The sequence below is a fragment of the Hypanus sabinus genome, chromosome 16, assembly GCF_030144855.1.
Source record: "Hypanus sabinus isolate sHypSab1 chromosome 16, sHypSab1.hap1, whole genome shotgun sequence".
Lineage (NCBI taxonomy): Eukaryota > Metazoa > Chordata > Chondrichthyes > Myliobatiformes > Dasyatidae > Hypanus > Hypanus sabinus.
Window position 1 is genome coordinate 61743141 of NC_082721.1, and position 18766 is coordinate 61761906.

The window sequence follows — 18766 nt, forward strand, 5'->3', positions numbered from 1 at the left end:
TTGGCTGCCAGTGACTAGTGGTGTTCCACAGGGATCTGTGTTGGGATCACTTCTTTTATATTATATGCCAGTGACTTAGATGATGGAATTGACGGTTTTGTTGCAAAGTTTGCAGATGGTTGGAAGACAGGTGAAGAGGTAGGTAGTTTTGAGGAAGTAGAGAGGCTGCATAAGGAATTAGACAGATTAGGAGCATAGGCAACGAAGTAGCGGATAGAATACAGTGTCAGGACGTGCACGGTCATGCTCTTTGGTAGGAGTGCTAAGGGTAGGCTATTTTCTTAATGGAGAGAAAATTCAAAAATTTGAGGCACAAAGGGACTCGGGAGTCCTCGTGCAGGATTGCAGGTTGAGTCTGTGGTGAGGAAGGCAAATGCGATGTTAGCATTCATTTCAAGGGGGCTAGAATATAAAAGCAAAGATGTGACGAGGTTTTATAAAACAGTGGTGAGGCTTCACGGAGTATTGTGAGCATTTCTGGGCCCCTTTTCTTAGAAAGGATGTGCTGAAACTGGAGAGGGTTCAAAGAAGGTTCATGAAAATGATCCGAGGATTGAATGGGTTGTCATATGAAGAGTGTTTGATGGCTCTGGGCCTGTATTCACTAGAATTCAGAAGAATGAGGGGTGATCTAATAGAAAACTATTGCATGTTGAAAGGCCTCAACAGAGTGGTTGTGGAGAGGATGTTTCTTATGATGGGAGAGTCTAGAACCAGAGGATGTAGCTCAGAACAGAGGGACATTCTTTTAGAATGGAAATGAGGAATTTCTTCAGCCAGAGAGTAGTGAATCTGTGGAATTCTTTGCCACAGACAGCTGTGGAGATCAAGTATGTTTGTATGTTTACGGCAGAGGCTGATAATTGCTTGATTAGTCAGGGCATGAAGAGATACTGGGAGAAGGCAGGAGATTGGGCCTGAGAGGGAAAAGGGAATCAACCATGGTGAAATGGTGGAGCAGACGCAATGGGCCAAATGGCCTAATTCTGCTTCTATATCTTATGATCTGTGGTCTTATAACAAAGTTTTTTCCTTTTATTCCCTCTTTGTACCACTTCTGCTGGCAGCTTGTTCCACCCTTGCACCACCCTCTAAATGAAGAAATCCCCTATCAGGTTCCTCTTAAATATTTCACCTTTTACTCTTAACCTATGACCTCTAGTTCTAGTTTCACCCAAGCTCAGTAGAAAAAGCCACTTGCATTGACCCAACCTATACATCTCATAATTTTGTATACCTCTATCAAATCTTTCCATGTTCTCATACGCTTAAGGAAAAAATGTCTTAACCTATTCAACCTTTCTCCATAACTCAGGTCCTTAAGTCTTAGCATCATCCTCGTAAAGCAGCACTCAGCCTCTCCACCTCTATGAAATCTCCTATTAAGGCTCCTTTCACTAGATCAATGTTTGTGTTTCTTTAATTATTAGTATGTTCAAATGTACTGTTTTTTCACTTGTTTGAAATTTTATTGGATTTTATCCCCAGCAGCTCACTCCCTCTGCTGGACAAATGTATGCCAGCCCACTGTTCACCTTGTGATGTGGACCACATTGTTTTAATAACCATGGTGTGATAAAGGTTTTACAGCTTTGATTTAAAACTAGTACCCAGTGCCATTAACATTTGGAGACAAGCTGTCTTTTCTTTCGTGGAAAAAACCTACCTTCTTGAGTTTCTTTCTAGCACTTTTTAATCCTCAAGGTCGCTGTTTGATTTTTGCTTCCTAAACATTGCATATGCTTCCTTTCTCTTCTTAACTAAATGCACTGCCAAATGCACATCATCCAAAATTCCCTTAATGTGTCATCCTTGTAACTAGAACATGATCCTCATCATTTTGTGGATTATGAGCAGTACAGACAGACAGACATACATTATTGATCCCGAAGGAAATTGGGTTTCGTTACAGTCGCACCAACCAAGAATAGTGTAGAAATATAGCAATATAAAACCATAAATAATTAAATAATAAGAAGTAAATTATGCCAAGTGGAAATAAGTCCAGGGTAGATAGGGTAAATACAAGAAGGCTTCTTCCACTCAGGTTGGGTGAGACTAGAAATAGAAGTCATAGATAAAGGGAGAAAGGTGAAATATTTAAGAGGAATGTTTCAATGTTAAAGAGATTTGGATAAGTACATGGATGGGAGGGCCATGAAGGGCTATGATCTAGGTGCAGGTCGATGGGACTAGGCAGAATAACTGTTTGGCATGGTCTAGATGGGCCGAAAAGCCTGTTTCTGTGCTATGACTATGACTATGATGACTACCCTAATGAAAAGTCTAGACCCAAAGCATCGAGTGTCCGTTATCTTCCACAGATGCTGCCAGATACACTGAGTTCTTCTAGCAGACTGTTTGTTGTCCAGCATCTACATACTCTTGTGCCTCCAGATAAGACCAACAGGTTTCTTCCCTAATTAAAAACAAAAAAAAAATTTGAAAATATTTTCAGGCAGCGTCTGTGGAGTGACAAATAGAGTTAACATTTCAGGTTAATTACCATTTATCAGAACTGGGAAAATGAGGAAATGAGTGTTCCTTAAATTGCAAACAACTAAAGACAGATCTGCTGCTAACGGCCAGGTCCTGGGAGATGAGGGTTGATGTGGGAAGGAGGCTGCAGGTCCCGGAGATGGTGCACACAACCCTCTGCCCGGACATTGTATTGTGGTCAACTGAAGACCGGAAAATAATTCTGGTTGAGCTGAAGGTGCCATGGGAGGAGGGATGGGAAGAGGCCCATGAGAGAAAGGCCTTAAGTACCAGCCCTTAGTGCAGGAGTGCAAAGACAAGGGGTGGCAGGCATAGTTGTTCCCTTTGAAGATCAGCTGTAGAGCATGGTGGTTGTTGTCAGCTCTGGGCTTGGACGAAAGGAGCAAAAAACAAGCAGCTGAAGAGGTGGGAAGAAGAGGCAGAATGAGTCACTTGTTGGATTTGGAGCAGGCGAGAGGACGGAAGCTGTAAGCCAGGAGCAGATGGGCAGTGATTTGGCCACCACTACCGGCCCACCACCTGGAGAGTGTTGTGGTTAAGGGTCGAAACTCTCTGACTCTCTGAGAAGGTTGGAAACCACCTGATGACATCTACTCCTGGCTGAAGGCTACGGTTACCTCATAAGGTATCTGGAGAAAGCACCCTAACAAGTGGGGAGGACAAAGGAAATATCTGGATAACTGGAGACCAAGGTTGTTTCATGTGACAGCGTTGTTTTTGGGTACTATCTAGTTAATTATTGCTGATTCGTCTAGAACATATATAGATAACTAAGAGCAATCAGAGTGAAAAATAAACATGCTGGAACTGTGAGATACGGGATATAGTGGTTGTGAACATTTGAAACAAAAGGCTGAAAATATTCATGCCTTCAGGCAGACATAGAAGACAGAATCCCATAATCCCAGGAATGAAAAGCGTAACATATGAGGAGCGTTTGATGGCCCTGGGTGTGGAGTTTAAGAGAATGAGGAGGGATCTCATTGAAATCTATCATATATTGATCGGCTGAGATAGAGTGGATGTGGAGAGAATGTTTCCAATCTGAGGCACAGCCTCATTTAAAACAGATGAGGTGGAATTTCTTTAGCCAGTCAGTGGTGAATCTGTGGAATTCATTGCCAAAGGAGGCTGTGGAGGCTATGTCTTTGGGTATAGTTGTCTGATCGCCAGATATGGGGATCAGACCCAAATATTCTTGAATCATAGGATGATGGACTGAACTGCTGATTTGGAAAAGGCAAAAGGTGGAGGTATGTGTTTCATGATAAATGTCCTGTGGTGCTCCAATGTGGTGGTATTGTCGAATTCTTGTTCTCCAACCTTGAATATCTAATGGTTTAATGCCATGTGTTTTACTTATCTACGGAGTTCTCCTCCATAATAATAACCACAGATTACATACCACCAGCAGCTGACTAGAATCATGCACTTGACATACCACACAATCTTATCTCCAAACAAGAAACAGATCACCATGACACATTTCAAATCATCGGCAGGGGCTTCAATCAGGCTTGTTTGAAGTAAACCTTGCCCACTTACCGTCAGCATATAACCTGTAGCACAAGAGGTCCCAACACATTAGACTACTGTTATACTAAGATAAGGAATACCTACTGTACCACACCCAGCCTGCATTTCGATAAATCAGATCACTTGGCTGTCCCTCTCCTACCTGTATACAGGCAGAGGCTAAAGAGAAAATCTCCAGAGATGAGGACAGCCAAGAGGTGGCCGTGGAAGGCAGGGTTACTTCAAGTCAGTAGACTGGACTGTCTTCAAGGACTCATCAGTGGATCTGTGTGTCCCCTCAAAGTCTTCTCCAATGACAAGAGCTGGAAGAACCATGAGATTTGCAATCTGCTGAGGACCAGGTCAGAGGCATTCAAGTCTGGTGACCAAGAAAATTACAGGAGGTCCAGGTACGATCTCAGGAAAGCCATGCGAGTGAAGTGGCCGTTCTGGACCAAACGAATCTCTGAAGGGTGCTCGACAGTTGTGGCAGGACTCCTATAACGTAAAATCAATTAACATAAGTGACACAGGGCTTCGTTTCCAGATGAGCTCAATGCCTTCTGTGCTCACTTTGATTGTCAAAACATGGAGGGACCATCATGAACTCCCACAATCCTGTGATTTCAGTCTCTGAGACTGACATGTGAGCATCTATCAGGAGGATGAACCCACAAGAAGCATCTGGCCCGGACAGACTAACCGGCCAAGTACTAAAGATCTGTGCTGATCAACGGGCTGAAGTGGTCATTGTGATCTTTAACCTCTGACTTCGGCAGTCTGAGATACCCACCTGCTTCAAGCAGGCCTCCCTTATACCAGTGCCTAGGAGGAACATGGTAACCTGCCTCAATGACTATCGTCCAGTAGCAGTTATATCCACAGCAGTGAAGTGTTTTGAAACATAATGACTCCTGCCTGAGGAGCAACGTAAATCCGCTCCAGTTTGTGTACTAGAGTAGCAAGTCCACGGTACATGCCATCTCATTGCCTCTTCACTCAACCCTGAACATCTGGACAGTACATCTGCCTACATCAGGATGCTCTTTATCAACTACAGCTCAGCTTTCAATACCATCATCCCCTCAAAACTAATCAGTAAGCTCCATGATCTTGGCCTCAATACCTCCTTGTGCAATTAAATCATCCATTTCCTCACTTGCTGACCCCAGTCAGTTTAGATTGGTAACAACATCTCCTCCAAAATCTCCATCAACACAGGTGCGCCACAAGGCTGTGTGCTTGGCCCCCTGCTCTACTCACTTTATACTTATGCCTATGCAGCTAAGCACAGCTCCCATGCCATATTCAAGTTTTCTAATGACACCACTGACATGGGCTGAATCAAAAGTGGTGGGGAATCAGAGTATAGGAGGGAGATTGAAAATCTGGCCGAGTGGCACCACAGCAACGTCAGCAAGACCAAGGAGCTGACTATTGGCTTCAGGAGGAGGAAACCAGAGGCCCATAACCAGTCCTCATTGGGGGATCAGAGGTGCAGAGGGTCAGCAACCTTAAATAGCATATGCCAGCAAGAAAATGAACCTCAGGTTTGTAATTAGTGACATATATGTACTTTGATAATAAATTTACTTGGAACTTTGAACTTTTGAACTTTGCATTTAAAGCAAAGGTTGATTGGTTCTTGAACCTCTACAGACATCAATGGATCTGAGGTTGAGAAGGTGAACAGCTTTAAGTTCCTCGGCATAAACATTACCGAGGATCTCACATGGTCTATGCATACCAGCTGTGTGGTGAAAAAGGCACAACAGCACCTCTTTCACCTTAGAAATTTGATATGTCCCCCCCAAATGCTAAGAACTTTCTACAGGGGCATGATTGAGTGCATCCTGACTGGCTTCATCTCTGCCTGGTATGGGAACTATACTTTCCTCAATCGCAGGATTCTGCAGAGAGTGGTGCGGACAGCCCAGCGCATCTGTAGATGTGAACTTCCCACTATTCAGGACATTTACAAACACAGGTCTGTAAAAAGGGCCTGAAGGATCACTGGGGACCCAAGTCACCCCAACCACAAACTGTTCCAACTACTACTATCCGGGAAATGGTACCTCAGCATAAAAGCCAGGACCAACAGGCTCCGGGACAGCTGCTTCTATCAGACTGCTGAATTCATGCTAACCCTAGGGTATTTCTATGTTATATTGACTATTCTGTTGTACATAATATTATAAATTACTATAATTGCACATTTGAATGGAGAGGTAACGTAAAGATTTTTACTCCTCGTGTATTTTAAGTATGTTATGAAAGTCAATTCGATTAGTAAGTTGTCAAAGATTACAGGAAGAAGGCAGGAGAAGGGTTGAGAGGGATATTATGTCAGTCATGATAGAATAGTGGAGCATAATCAATGGGCCGAAAGGCCTTATTCTGCTCCTATAGTCTTAGTGTTACGTCACTAAAGCTGTATCTAATTACGTTACATCACCTTACCACGATATGATGTCATCAACCGATGACGACACGAAGCGCGTTGCGTCATAGAAGGAAGTGACGTAACCATTCCGAAGACGCGGAAAGGCCAAGATGGCGCCGATTGGGCTGAAGGCGGTTGTCGGGGAGAGTAAGTTTATCTGCCGTTATTTTCTCATTTTTAACCTCCCTTCGGGAAAATCACACGGTTTAAGTACCTTGCTGCAGAAACACAGAGAGTGGATAGATGGCACTGACGCCAGGGATTTGTTGAACTCCAGTTTCGCCGACGCTGTTTGACGGGGAAGGAGGGTGAAGACTGAAGGTCCTTTCTTTTTTTCTCTTCGATTGGTCCTTTGGCCTGTCACTCGGGGAGTGTTTCACCCCTGATCTGTTGTCATCGCTGTCAATCGAGTAGCTCTTAACATTTCCGCTCGTCCTCCCTACTTTGGGGCTGTGTGTAGCTGCAAGTTCTGGATTTAAACAGCTGGGGAAGGGTGTGGCGTATTGTGCTGTGCAGTCTTTTTCCTTTTAAAGTGGGCTTTGTTTGTATTTTTCTGTTTTATTCCTCTTATAGGGATATTGCGCGGATTTGCTTTGCAAAAGGGGAAGGAGTTAGATCAGCCCTGTGGTCTTTCCTGCTATCAGCTGAGAGCTGATAGTTTCTCGTTTTGCAAAACTTGTGAAATGCAACACGTTTAAATGACACTTCAAAACACAAATACTGCTTTGAAGCAGAATGATGAATGGAGATCTCAGTAGAAGACTAAGTTGCTTTCCTCGTGTAAGCTTAATGAGATGTTTGTATCAGTTTTGAAGGCTATCTTTTTGCTTAGTGGGTGTGGTGTGTGCAGTTCAAGCTGCTCATATCAACTACCCCTTTTTGTTTGGAAATTCAATACTAATGAAGATTTCATTTTTAAACAGTGACTTGTCAGTGTAAAAACATCGAGTTACTTGGGTGTAACCTCAGATGTAAGATAGAATTGGCTGGACTGTTTTAGAAGAACTGAAGTTATTTGATGCCTTAAGGTTTATGACTGGGTTGATAGAATTGATGCAGAGATGTTTCCTCATGAATTAAAGCCTTAGTTGTTTATAATATCCATTAAGGAGTTCAGGAAGGAATGCCTTTTCATATAAAGGTCACAATGTGCATCTTAACCACTATAATTGCTTGTGATGAAAAGCATGGATACATTTATGGGAAAGCTGAGAAAAGATTGGGTTGTTGGCGGAGGTAAAGAAGGGTGGGCTCAGTGATTTACATTAACACTACAGCAATGCTTGACAGATCAAATTCCAGCTCCTCTACTGCAACTATCCTGTAATGTTTGCTCTTAAATTTATGAAGGCAGTTATTTAAGTATATCTAATATCAATGTACATCTGTCAGTTTACTTCAATCTTCACTGATTTAGAAGAAAGCACATTCTTAATAAATATGTACAAAGAAATCTGAAGATCTGAGTCTTTAATAGCAAGAGCTTGCCCTTTTGTCATCAGTGGACTGAACAGGTTAATTGAAGCAAATGGTGGAAATGCCTTCAGGCAGCTGAATGGTTAGTGCTAAGCTTGTGTCTGTAAAGAACGGCTGCTTAAGACAAAGGAGTAGAATTGAAGTTTTTGGCCCATCAAGTCTCCTCTGCCATTCCATTATGGCTGATTTATTACCCTGTTCAAAGTACATAAAGTGTCACCATATCCAACCTTAAGATTCATTTTCTTGCAGGCAATCACGGTAAATACAAAAAGCGCAATAGAATCAATGAAAAAACCACACCCAATGGGGCAGACAACAACCAATGTGCAAAAAACCCAACAAACTACAAATACAAAAAGAGGAAAAAATTAATAAATAAGTAATAAATGTTGAAACCATAAGATGAAGACCCCATTCGCCTGCCTTCTCCCTATAACCTCTGATGTCCTTACAAATCAAGAACCTATCAACCTCCACTATTAATGTACCCAATTACTAGGCCTCCACAACTGTTTATGGCAATGAATTCCATAGATTCACTACCTTCTGGCTAAAGAAATTCTTCCTCATCTCTGTTCTAAAGGGATGACCTTGTATTCTGAGACTGCCCTCTGGTCCCAGACACTCTCACTATTGGAAATGTCCCCTCCACATTCACTGCATCTAGGCATTTCAATATTATACTGCTATAGTGGCATGCAAAAGGTTGGGCACCCCTAATCAAAATTTCTGTTACTGTGAATAGCTAAGTGAGTAAAAGATGACCTGATTTCCAAAAGGCATAAAATTAAAGGTGACATTTCTTTAATATTTTAAGCAAGATTACTTTTTTATTTCCATCTTTTACAGTTTCAAAATAACAAACAAGAAAAAGGGCCCGAAGCAAAAGTTTGGGCACCCTGCATGATCAGTACTTAGTGACACCTGCTTTAGCAAGTTTAACAGCTTGTAAACTCTTTCTGTAGCCAGCTAAGAGTCTTTCAATTCTTGCTTGGGGGGATTTTCGCCCATTCTTTCTTGCAAAAGGCTTCTAGTTCTGTGAGATTCTTGGGCCGTCTTGCATGCACTGCTCTTTTGAGGTCTATCCACAGATTTTTGGTGATGTTTAGGTCAGGGAGGTAGTTGAGGTAGTCCATTGTGGATTTTAAGGTGTATTTAGGATCATTATCCTGTTGTAGAAGCCTTCCTCTTTTCATCTTCAGCTCTTTTACAGACTGTTTGCTTCCAGAATTTGCTGGTATTTAATTGAATTCATTCTTCACTCTATCAGTGAAATATTCCCCGTGGCACTGGCTGCAACACAAGCCCAAAGCATGATCGATCCACCCCAGTGCAAAACAGTTGCTGAGGTGTTCTTTTCATGAAATTCTGCACCCTTTTTTCTCCAAACGTACCTTTGCTCATTGCAGCCAGAAAGTTCTATTTTAACTTCATCAGTCCACAGGGCTTGTTTCCAAAATGCGTCAGGCTTGTTTAGATGTTCCTTTGCAAACTTGTCACAGGAAGGGCTTTCTTCTGGTGACTCTTCCATGAAGGTCATATTTGTGCATGTGTTGCTGCACAGTAGAACAGTGCACCACCACTCCAGAGTCTGCTAAATCTTCCTGAAGGTCTTTTGCAGTCAAACGGGGGTTCTGATTTGCCTTTCTAGCAATACTATGAGCAGTTCTCTTGGAAAGTTTTTTTTGGTCTTCCAGACCTCAACTTGACCTCCACCGTTCCTGTTAACTGCCATTTCTTAATTACATTATGAACTGAGGAAACCATTGGGTGCTTAGAGGAGCCCATGGCTACTGACTGTTGGGACAAGGTTTGAGGAGTCAGGGCATTTATAAAACTTTGAAATTTGCATCACCTGGCCTTTCCTAATGATGACTGTGAACAAGCCATAGCCCTAACAAGCTAATTAAGGTCGAGACCTTGGTAAAAGTTATCTGAGAGCTCAAATCTCTTGGGGTGCCCAAGCTTTTGTATGGTGCTCCTTTCCTTTTTGACACTGTAAAATTGTACAAAACAAAAATAATACACTAATCTTGCTTAAAATGTTGAAAAGAATGTTTCATCTTTAACTTTATGACTTTAAGAGATCAGTTCACCTTCTACTCACTTAACTATTCATAGTATCAGAAATTTTGACCAAGGTGCCCAAACTTTTGCATGTCACTGTATGTCTATAAATAATGATGGGCACTGAGGATGGTTACTTTAGTCTTGAGTATTTCATTTTTGCAAGGTTCAACACTGATTTGAAAAACACTAATTTGAAAATGGTATAAGGATCAAAAGAGGTGCCTGAGATTGATGTGAATTGTTTTTTTTGAAGGGGAGAACACAGATGAAAACAGGAGTGTGCAGGTGCTGAAGGAGTGGAATGAAATGGAGTCTATGTATGGCCAGGCTGTATTGCCTTTTAGTTCAGCTTTGTTAATGTTGGATTTGACACCCAATCTCTGGCACACTACTGTACCCACACACAGTAAAAGCAATGATACTCCTGCAGACAGTCTGTTTTACCAGCCCTTGTTCTTGCTTTCACGATACTCCTGGGCCTTGAACCATCAAGGATTAGAAATCTTTCCAGCTTCTTTGTGACCTTGGATTCAAAATTTCATCACATCACTGAGTCCTGATGAGTGGTCTCAGCCTTTAAACATTGGCCCTTTATTCCTCTCCGTAGATGCTGCCTGATCTGCTGGAAGAACTCAGAAATGTATTACTCTGGATTTGCAGCAACTGTAGAATCAGCTTCAGTTCTCCCTTCTGAAGTCTCCGTAATATCCTTCTCTCACTAACTGCACTTTATTCTGGTCCTGAGTTCCACTCTCTCTTATCTGTCTTACTCGACATGTGCTTCCCTTTATGATATCATGGGCACCACTTGTTCGTCTGTTCTAACAAGAAATGATGTATTTTAACTAATCCTAATGCTGTTGGAGGCAATTAACAAGTGGACAAAGGAATAATAAACTCAAGAAGTCTGCAGATGCTGGAAATACAAAGCAACATTCTCAGAATGCTGGAGGAACTCTGCAGATCTGGCAGCATCTGTAGAGAGGAATAAACAGTGGACGTTTTGGGCACAGAACTTTCATCAGAACTACTTACTCCTTTCCATAGATGCTGCCTGACTTGCAGAATTCATCCACTGTTTTGTGTGTATTGACAAAGGAATAATCATTTGTTTCTCTTGCTCATTAAATTTATTATTAAGTGAATAATTTGGGCAAGTTGGTGTAACCCTTAACTTTGTTCTGTAAAATCTTTGCACATACAGTTGCAATTTGCCTAAACTAATAACACACAAACCAGTGTAATTTTCATGTCGTTATTAAATGCAACATTTAATCATTCACAGTCCTTGTACTTAAATAGTAGAACCTCCGTTAGCAGCGATAACCTCTACCAGTCCTTTCCTGTAGCTGCTGATTGGACTTGCACAATGGTGAGGAGGAATTTTAGACCATTCCTCCATACAAAACTGTTTCAATTCATCAATATTTCTGGGAGACCTTGCATGAACAGACCTCTTCATGTCATGCAACAGCATCTCAATTGGGTTAAGTTCTGGACTCTGACTTGGCCATTCCAAAACACAAACTTTCTCTGTTTTAAACCATTCTTTTGTTGATTTCTGCAAGTCTTTTGCTGTTACCCTTGGGTTCTTTTACATCTCCTTCAGCATTTCATGTTGTGCACTTAATGCGATCTTTGCAGGACGCCCAGTCCTTGGGAGAATGGAGTTTCTTCCATTAGTAGACAGTTTCTCTTGCATTTGATTGATGAACACTTGGGTCTTTAGAAATGCTTTTGTTGCTTTTTCCAGCTTCATGCATCTCTAAAATTCTTCTAAGGTATTTTGAAAATTGTTTTGATCAAGGCATGGTGCACATAAACAGATCTTCCTTGAGAAGGGCAGGCTCTGTCAGTGTCCTGACCTTCTGTGTCTTTTTTATAGGGCAGGGTACCTCTACAACCCGCACCTCCAATCACATCTCATTGATTGGAACACATAATTCCCAGTAGCTTTTGTAGAAGGCATTACCCCAGAGGTTCACATACTTTTTTAAAACTCAGGCTGTGATTGTTAAAATCATGTACTCAGTATTGACAAGAAGTAGTACAATTGTTTCTGTTATTAGTTCTGTTCTGTTATTAGTTTAGGCAGATTGTGTTTTGCTATTAATATGACTTAGATGAAGATCAGACCACATTTTTTGAGTAATTAATACAGAAACTCAGGTCAATGCAAAGGGATCACAAATTTTCTTGCAACTGTATCTTTTCCTGTTTAATCAATTCAATATAAAATTGAAATGAGAGTGATAGGATGAGTTTGGTTCAAAGTACATTAAAGTCAAGTACATTAAGTGTACTTGGGACTAAACTATCTTGTGCAGTTATCCTGTACAACTTGGTTGCAAACATCTGAAGTATTTAAAATATATCCACGGATTGTGAACCATTAATGGTTTTGAGTTAGAACTTCAGAAACTTGCAGGTCAATGTGTAGACCATATATATTTAAAAATATTAATACACACTCCTTAAGAGCTTGTGTCCAGATATGTAATCATACTTCTAGGTAGAACAGCCCAGTATCATGGAAGCTTGACACGTAAATCTGATGTTTGCTTCTGATAGGTGTCAGAGATTCAAAGAAGCTTCTCAGTTTTTTTTTTGCCTACCATTGTAATGCTGTTATAACAATTGTATTGGTAATATCCCTCAGTTTAATTGACTGATTTGTAATCACTTAATTTAATTACCTTTAAATGATTAACCAATGCCAGTCTTAATTCTTTAGAGATTTTGAAAAAGGTTACATCATAAACAAATTCTGATATATATAACAATTATAACAATTCACTTTCCAAAGTCAATTTATTATCAAACTACATATCTATTACAAATACTACATTGACTTTTTTGGCATTTATAGTTAAATACAATAGGATTAATGAAAAGCTATGCATCAAGATAAAATGTGCAATTAATAAATAATACTGAGAACATGAAAGAATTTCTGAGAATAAGATCTGGGTACTGTCATCAATGTCGAGAAATCTTAATGAGCAAGAGGATAGGTTTGGTCAGATTCTGAAGTTTCAGTGGCTTGGAGTGAGAAAGGGTTAACTAAGATCAAAATTCAGCTTACCTTGAACTTTGGGTTGACAGCCCAGTCCATCATGGCTAAAGCCCTTCCTGCCAATGAGCACATCTGCATGGAGCGTTTTTGCAGGAAAACATCATCCATCATCAGGAACCCCATCAGCCAGGTCATGCCTTCTCGCTGCTGCCATGAGGAAGAAGGTACAGGAGCCTGAGGACTCGCATCACCAGGTTCAGGAACAGTTATTGGCCCTCAATCATTAGGGTTTTGAACTGGAGAGGATAACTTCACTCAACTTTACTTGCCCCATTATGGAAATGTTCCCACAACCTATGGGCTCACTTTCAAGGACGCTTCAACTCACATTCTCAATAATTGTTGCTACTTATTTTCACTGCTCAGCTGACAAACCTGAGGTACGGACATAGCCAAGTACCATAATTTGTCAATTGCTAGGAGCTTCTGGACTGTTGTAGTGGTGTTTAGTATTGTGGCTCTTTGAAGATTTGCATAGATACGTATTACTGTGTAGCCCTCATTGTTTAATGTTATTGTGTAGGGCCTTTGGGATGACACCAGTTGGAGATATGGCTATTGGAGCAATGTGTACCTTGTTCATGTTCCAAATACTTTAATTTACTCTTAATTCATCATATTTCTGATGTTTTTCACTAACTGATTTCTGTAAATTGTTTGTTTGGAATGGCTGTATCTATTAAGCAAGTTGTTCTTGTTTGTCCTATATTATTATAACCATATTGTTATGGATTGTCCTATCTGCAATAACCAATCAATCATAATATAATTTGGGGTATTCTGACTCTAAAACTAGATCAGGCTTGTATTTATAGCAAGGTGTGATTTTATTTATGAGCAACACACAAAATGTATGGAGGAACTCAGCAGGCCAGGCAGCATCTGTGGAAAAGAATACAGTCCATGTCTTAAGCCGAGATCCAGGCCTCAGTATTTTGTGTACGTTGTTTGGATTTCCAACATCTGCATATTTTTCTTTTGCTTGTGATTTTATTTATGAGTTTGTATTTTAAAGCAAGATTTTGATAAATAATGTTTGCCAGTTGATTGTGCCCGTGTAAGTAGAAACTGAAACATAGAAAATAGGTGCAGGAGTAGGCCCTTCGGCCCTTCGAGCCTACACCGCCATTCAGTATGATCATGGCTGATCATCCAACTCAGAATCCTGTACCTGTATTCTCTCCATACCCCCCCGATCCCTTTAGCCACAAGGGTCATATCTAACTTCCTCTTAAATATAGCCAATGAACCGGCCTCAACTGTTTCCTGTGGCAGAGAATTCCACAGATTCACAACTCCCTGTGTGAAGAAGTTTTTCCTCATCTCGATCCTAAAAGGCTTCCCCTTTATCCCTAAACTGTGACCCCTCGTTCTGGACTTCCCCAACATCGGGAACAATCTTCCTGCATCTAGCCTGTCCAATCCCTTTAGAATTTTATAGGTTTCAATAACATCCCCCCTCGATCTTCTAAATTCCAGTGAGTATAAGCCTAGTCGATCCAGTCTTTCTTCATATGAAAGTCTTGTCATCCCAGGAATCAATCTGGTGAACCTTCTCTGTACTCCCTCTATGGCAAGAATGTCCTTCCTCAGATTAGGGGACCAAAACTGCACACAATATTCTAGGTGCGGTCTCACCAAGGCCTTGTACAACTGCAGTAGAACCTCCCTGCTCCTGTACTCAGATCCTTTTGCTATGAATGCTAACATACCATTTGCCTTTTTCACTGCCTGCTGTACCTGCATGCCCACCTTCAATGACTGGTGTACAATGACACCCAGGTCTCGTTGCATCTCCCCTTTTCCTAATCGGCCACCGTTCAGATAATAATCTGTTTTCCTGTTCTTGCAACCAAAGTGGATAACCTCACATTAAATTGCATCTGCCATGAATTTGCCCACTCACCTAACCTAAACAAGTCACCCTGCATCCTCTTAGCATCCTCCACACAGCTAACACTGCCGCCCAACTTCGAGTCATCCGCAATCTTGGAGATGCTGCATTTAATTCCCTCATCTAAATCATTAATATATATTGTAAACAACTGGGGTCCCAGCACTGAGCCTTGCGGTACCCCACTAGTCACTGCCTGCCATTCTGAAAAGGTCCCGTTTACTCCCACTCCTTGCTTCCTGTCTGCCAACCAATTCTCTATCCACATCAATACCATACCCCCAATACCGTGTGCTTTAAGTTTGCACACTAATCTCCTGTGTGGGACCTTGTCAAAAGCCTTTTGAAAATCTAAATATACCACATCCACTGGCTCTCCCCTATCCACTCTACTAGTTACATCTTCAAAAAATTCTATAAGATTCGTCAGACATGATTTTCCTTTCACAAATCCATGCTGACTTTGTCCAATGATTTCACCTCTTTGCAAATGTGCTGTTATCACATCTTTGATAACCAACTCGAGCATTTTCCCCACCACCGATGTCAGACTAACCAGTCTATAATTCCCCGGTTTCTCTCTCCCTCCTTTTTTAAAAAGTGAGGTTACATTAGCCACCCACCAATCCTCAGGAACTAATCCAGAATCTAAGGAGTTTTGAAAAATTATCACTAATGCATCCACTGTTTATTGGGCTACTTCCTTAAGCACTCTGGGATGCAGACCATCTGGCCCTGGGGATTTATCTGCCTTTAATCCCTTCAATTTACCAAACACCACTTCCCTACAAACATGTATTTCCCTCAGTTCCTCCATCTCACTAGACCCTCGGTCCCTTACTATTTCTGGAAGATTATTTATGTCCTCCTTAGTGAAGACAGAACCAAAGTAATTATTCAATTGGTCTGCCATGTCTTTGTTCCCTATGATCAATTCTGACTGTAAAGGACCTACATTTGTCTTGACCAATCTTTTTCTTTTCACGTATCTATAAAAGCTTTTACAGTCAGTTTTTATGTTCCCTGCCAGCTTTCTCTCATAATCTTTTTTCCCTTTCCTAATTAAGCCCTTTGGCCTCCTCTGCTCGTCTCTGAATTTCTCCCAGTCCTCAGTTGTGCTGCTTCTTTTTGCTAATTTATATGTTTCTTCTTTGGACTTGATACTATCCCTAATTTCCCTTGTCAGCCATGGGTGCACTACCTTCCCTGGTTTATTCTTTTGCCAAACTGGGATGAACAATTGTCATATTTCATCCATGCGATCTTTAAATGCTTGCCATTGCATATCCACCGTCAACCCTTTAAGTATCATTTGCCAGTCTATCTTAGCTAATTCATGTCTCATACCTTCAAAGTTACCCTTCTTTAAGTTCAGAACCTTTGTTTCTGAATTAATTATGTCACTCTCCATCTTAATGAAGAATTCCACCATATTATGGTCACCCTTACCCAAGGGGCCTCGCACGACAAGATTGCTAACTAACCCTTCCTCATTGCTCTAGAATGGCCTGCTCTCTAGTTGGTTCCTCGACATGTTGGTTCAGAAAGCCATCCCGCATACATTCCAAGAAATCCTCTCCCTCAGCACCCTTACCAAATTGGTTCACCCAATCTATATGTAGATTGAAGTCACCCATTATAACTACTGTTCCTTTACTGCACGCATTTCCAATTTCCTGTTTAATGCCATCCCCAACCTCACTACTACTGTTAGGTGGCCTGTACACAACTCCCACCAGCGTTTTCTGCCCATTAGTGTTATGCAGCTCTACCCATATCGATCCCACATCCTCCAGGCTATTGTCCTTCCTTTCTATTGCGTTAATCTCCTCTCTAACCAGCAATGCTACCCCACCTCCTTTTCTTTCCTGTCTAGCCCTCCTGAATATTGAATATCCCTGGATGTTGAGCTCCCATCCTTGGTCACCCTGGAGCCATGTTTCTGTGATCCCAACTATATCATATTCATTAATAACTATCTGCACATTCAATTCATCCACCTTGTTACGAATGCTCCTCGCATTGACACACAAAGCCTTCAGGCTTGTTTTTACAACACTCTTAGCCCTTATACAATTATGTTGAAAAGTGGCCCTTTTTGCTTTTTGCCCTGGATTTGCCTGCCTGCCACTTTTACTTTTCACCTTACTACTTTTTGCTTCTACCCTCATTTTACACCCCTCTGTCTCTCTGCACTTGTTCCCATCCCCCTGCCACATTAGTTTAAAGCCTCCTGAACAGCAGTAGCAAACGCTCCCCTTAGGACATTGGTTCCAGTCCAGCCCAGGTGCAGACTGTCCTGTTTATACTGGTCCCACTTCCCCCAGAACTGGTTCCAATGCCCCAGAAATTTGAATCCCTCCCCCTTACACCATTTTTCAAGCCACGTATTCATCTGAAATATCCTTCTATTTCTACTCTTTCTAGCAAATGGCACTGGTAGTAATCCAGAGATTATTACCTTTGTGGTCCTACTTTTTAGTTTATCTCCTAACTCCCTAAATTCACCTTGTAGGACCTCATCCCGTTTTTTACCTGTATCGTTGGTACCTATGTGTACCACAACCACTGGCTGTTCACCCTCCCATTCCAGAATGTCCTGCAGCCGCTCAGAGACATCCTTGACCCTTGCACCAGGGAGGCAACATACCATCCTGGAGTCTCGTTAGTGGCCGCAGAAACGCCTATTCCCCTTACAATCGAATCCCCTATCACTGTAGCTCTCCCTATAGTAGTAATCAGATTATGTTAAGCTGCTACAGGATCCTGTAATGTGTTAGATTATTTCTGTTTTTTCTTGGCATTTTCTACCTTTATTATCTTGAATTTGTTGGTCTTTTATTATGTATTTTTGATTTTTTTTTGTTAATCACCTGGTGTTATATAGCCACAAGGAGCTCTTCTGTTTCTTGGAAGAGGTCTCCAACTCTGAGCCAGGTGTTCGACGCTTCCTTGTCAACATCTAATCTGCCCAGATTGTGGGATATCTTCTATGGAAGATTGTGCTCTTCCGTTGGTTAACTCTTTCTTCAATACTGATGGTCTTCATTTGTCTGGGTTGTGGTCTCTTAAGTTTAGCGGTGTGTACTTATCAGAATTGCAAATGCTTGCTGCATGGAGTGCTGATTCCTGTTTTCATTAATGAAAGAATATCCTTAAAGTTTTATTTGACTGTTGTGTACATTTTTAATGTCTGTTATTCCTTTTCACCCTTCTAAGGTAGTATTCATCTAAGCATATTCAAATATATGTAATGTTTTCTGAAATTTGTCGTTTCAGTTCGTATTTTTCTTCAGACTAAGATATTATGCCAAAATATATATTGTACCAGAATAATATGGTATAGCGAAGAGTTTATTGCCTTTGATGTTTTTACAGTTGAGCTGTTTGACAGATTTTTGTAAGCTCTGAAGTAAATTCTGTCAAGTTTTTCCTTTATCACACTATGATCTATTTTCATTTCTTGTTGATATCCCAGATATTTACATTTCATATTCACCTGTTGGTTATATTATATACTGCTGCTTGATTTTGTATTCTATTAGCTCTATTGCACTTTTTTTGTTTAATGTTCTGCATTTATCCAGTCCAAAGTTTGTTTATATCTTTCGAAAATAGTTCTACTTGAATTCATTGATTTAGCATAACTGAAGTTGCATATAATTTCAAATCATCTGTGTATCAAAGGTGTGTTACAGTATAACTCATTTTGTTGCTTGATTTGATGCTCAATTTTCATCCAATGCAGTAAATTAGAGAGCGGGTTTAAACCCAGCCAGAACCATAGTGT

The 18766-nt window shown here is 41.0% G+C and overlaps 1 protein-coding gene across 1 annotated transcript in view; it reads left to right on the forward strand.

Annotated features, from left to right (window-relative positions):
* Positions 1 to 6525: 6525 nt before the first annotated feature.
* Positions 6526 to 18766, forward strand: part of stxbp2 (syntaxin binding protein 2) — an 85286-nt gene continuing 73045 nt past the window's right edge. Inside the window, exon 1 of the mRNA XM_059991911.1 lies at positions 6526 to 6604. Coding sequence (XP_059847894.1) covers positions 6568 to 6604 — 37 coding nt within the window. The 5' untranslated portion in view covers positions 6526 to 6567. The remainder of the gene's footprint in view (positions 6605 to 18766) is intronic.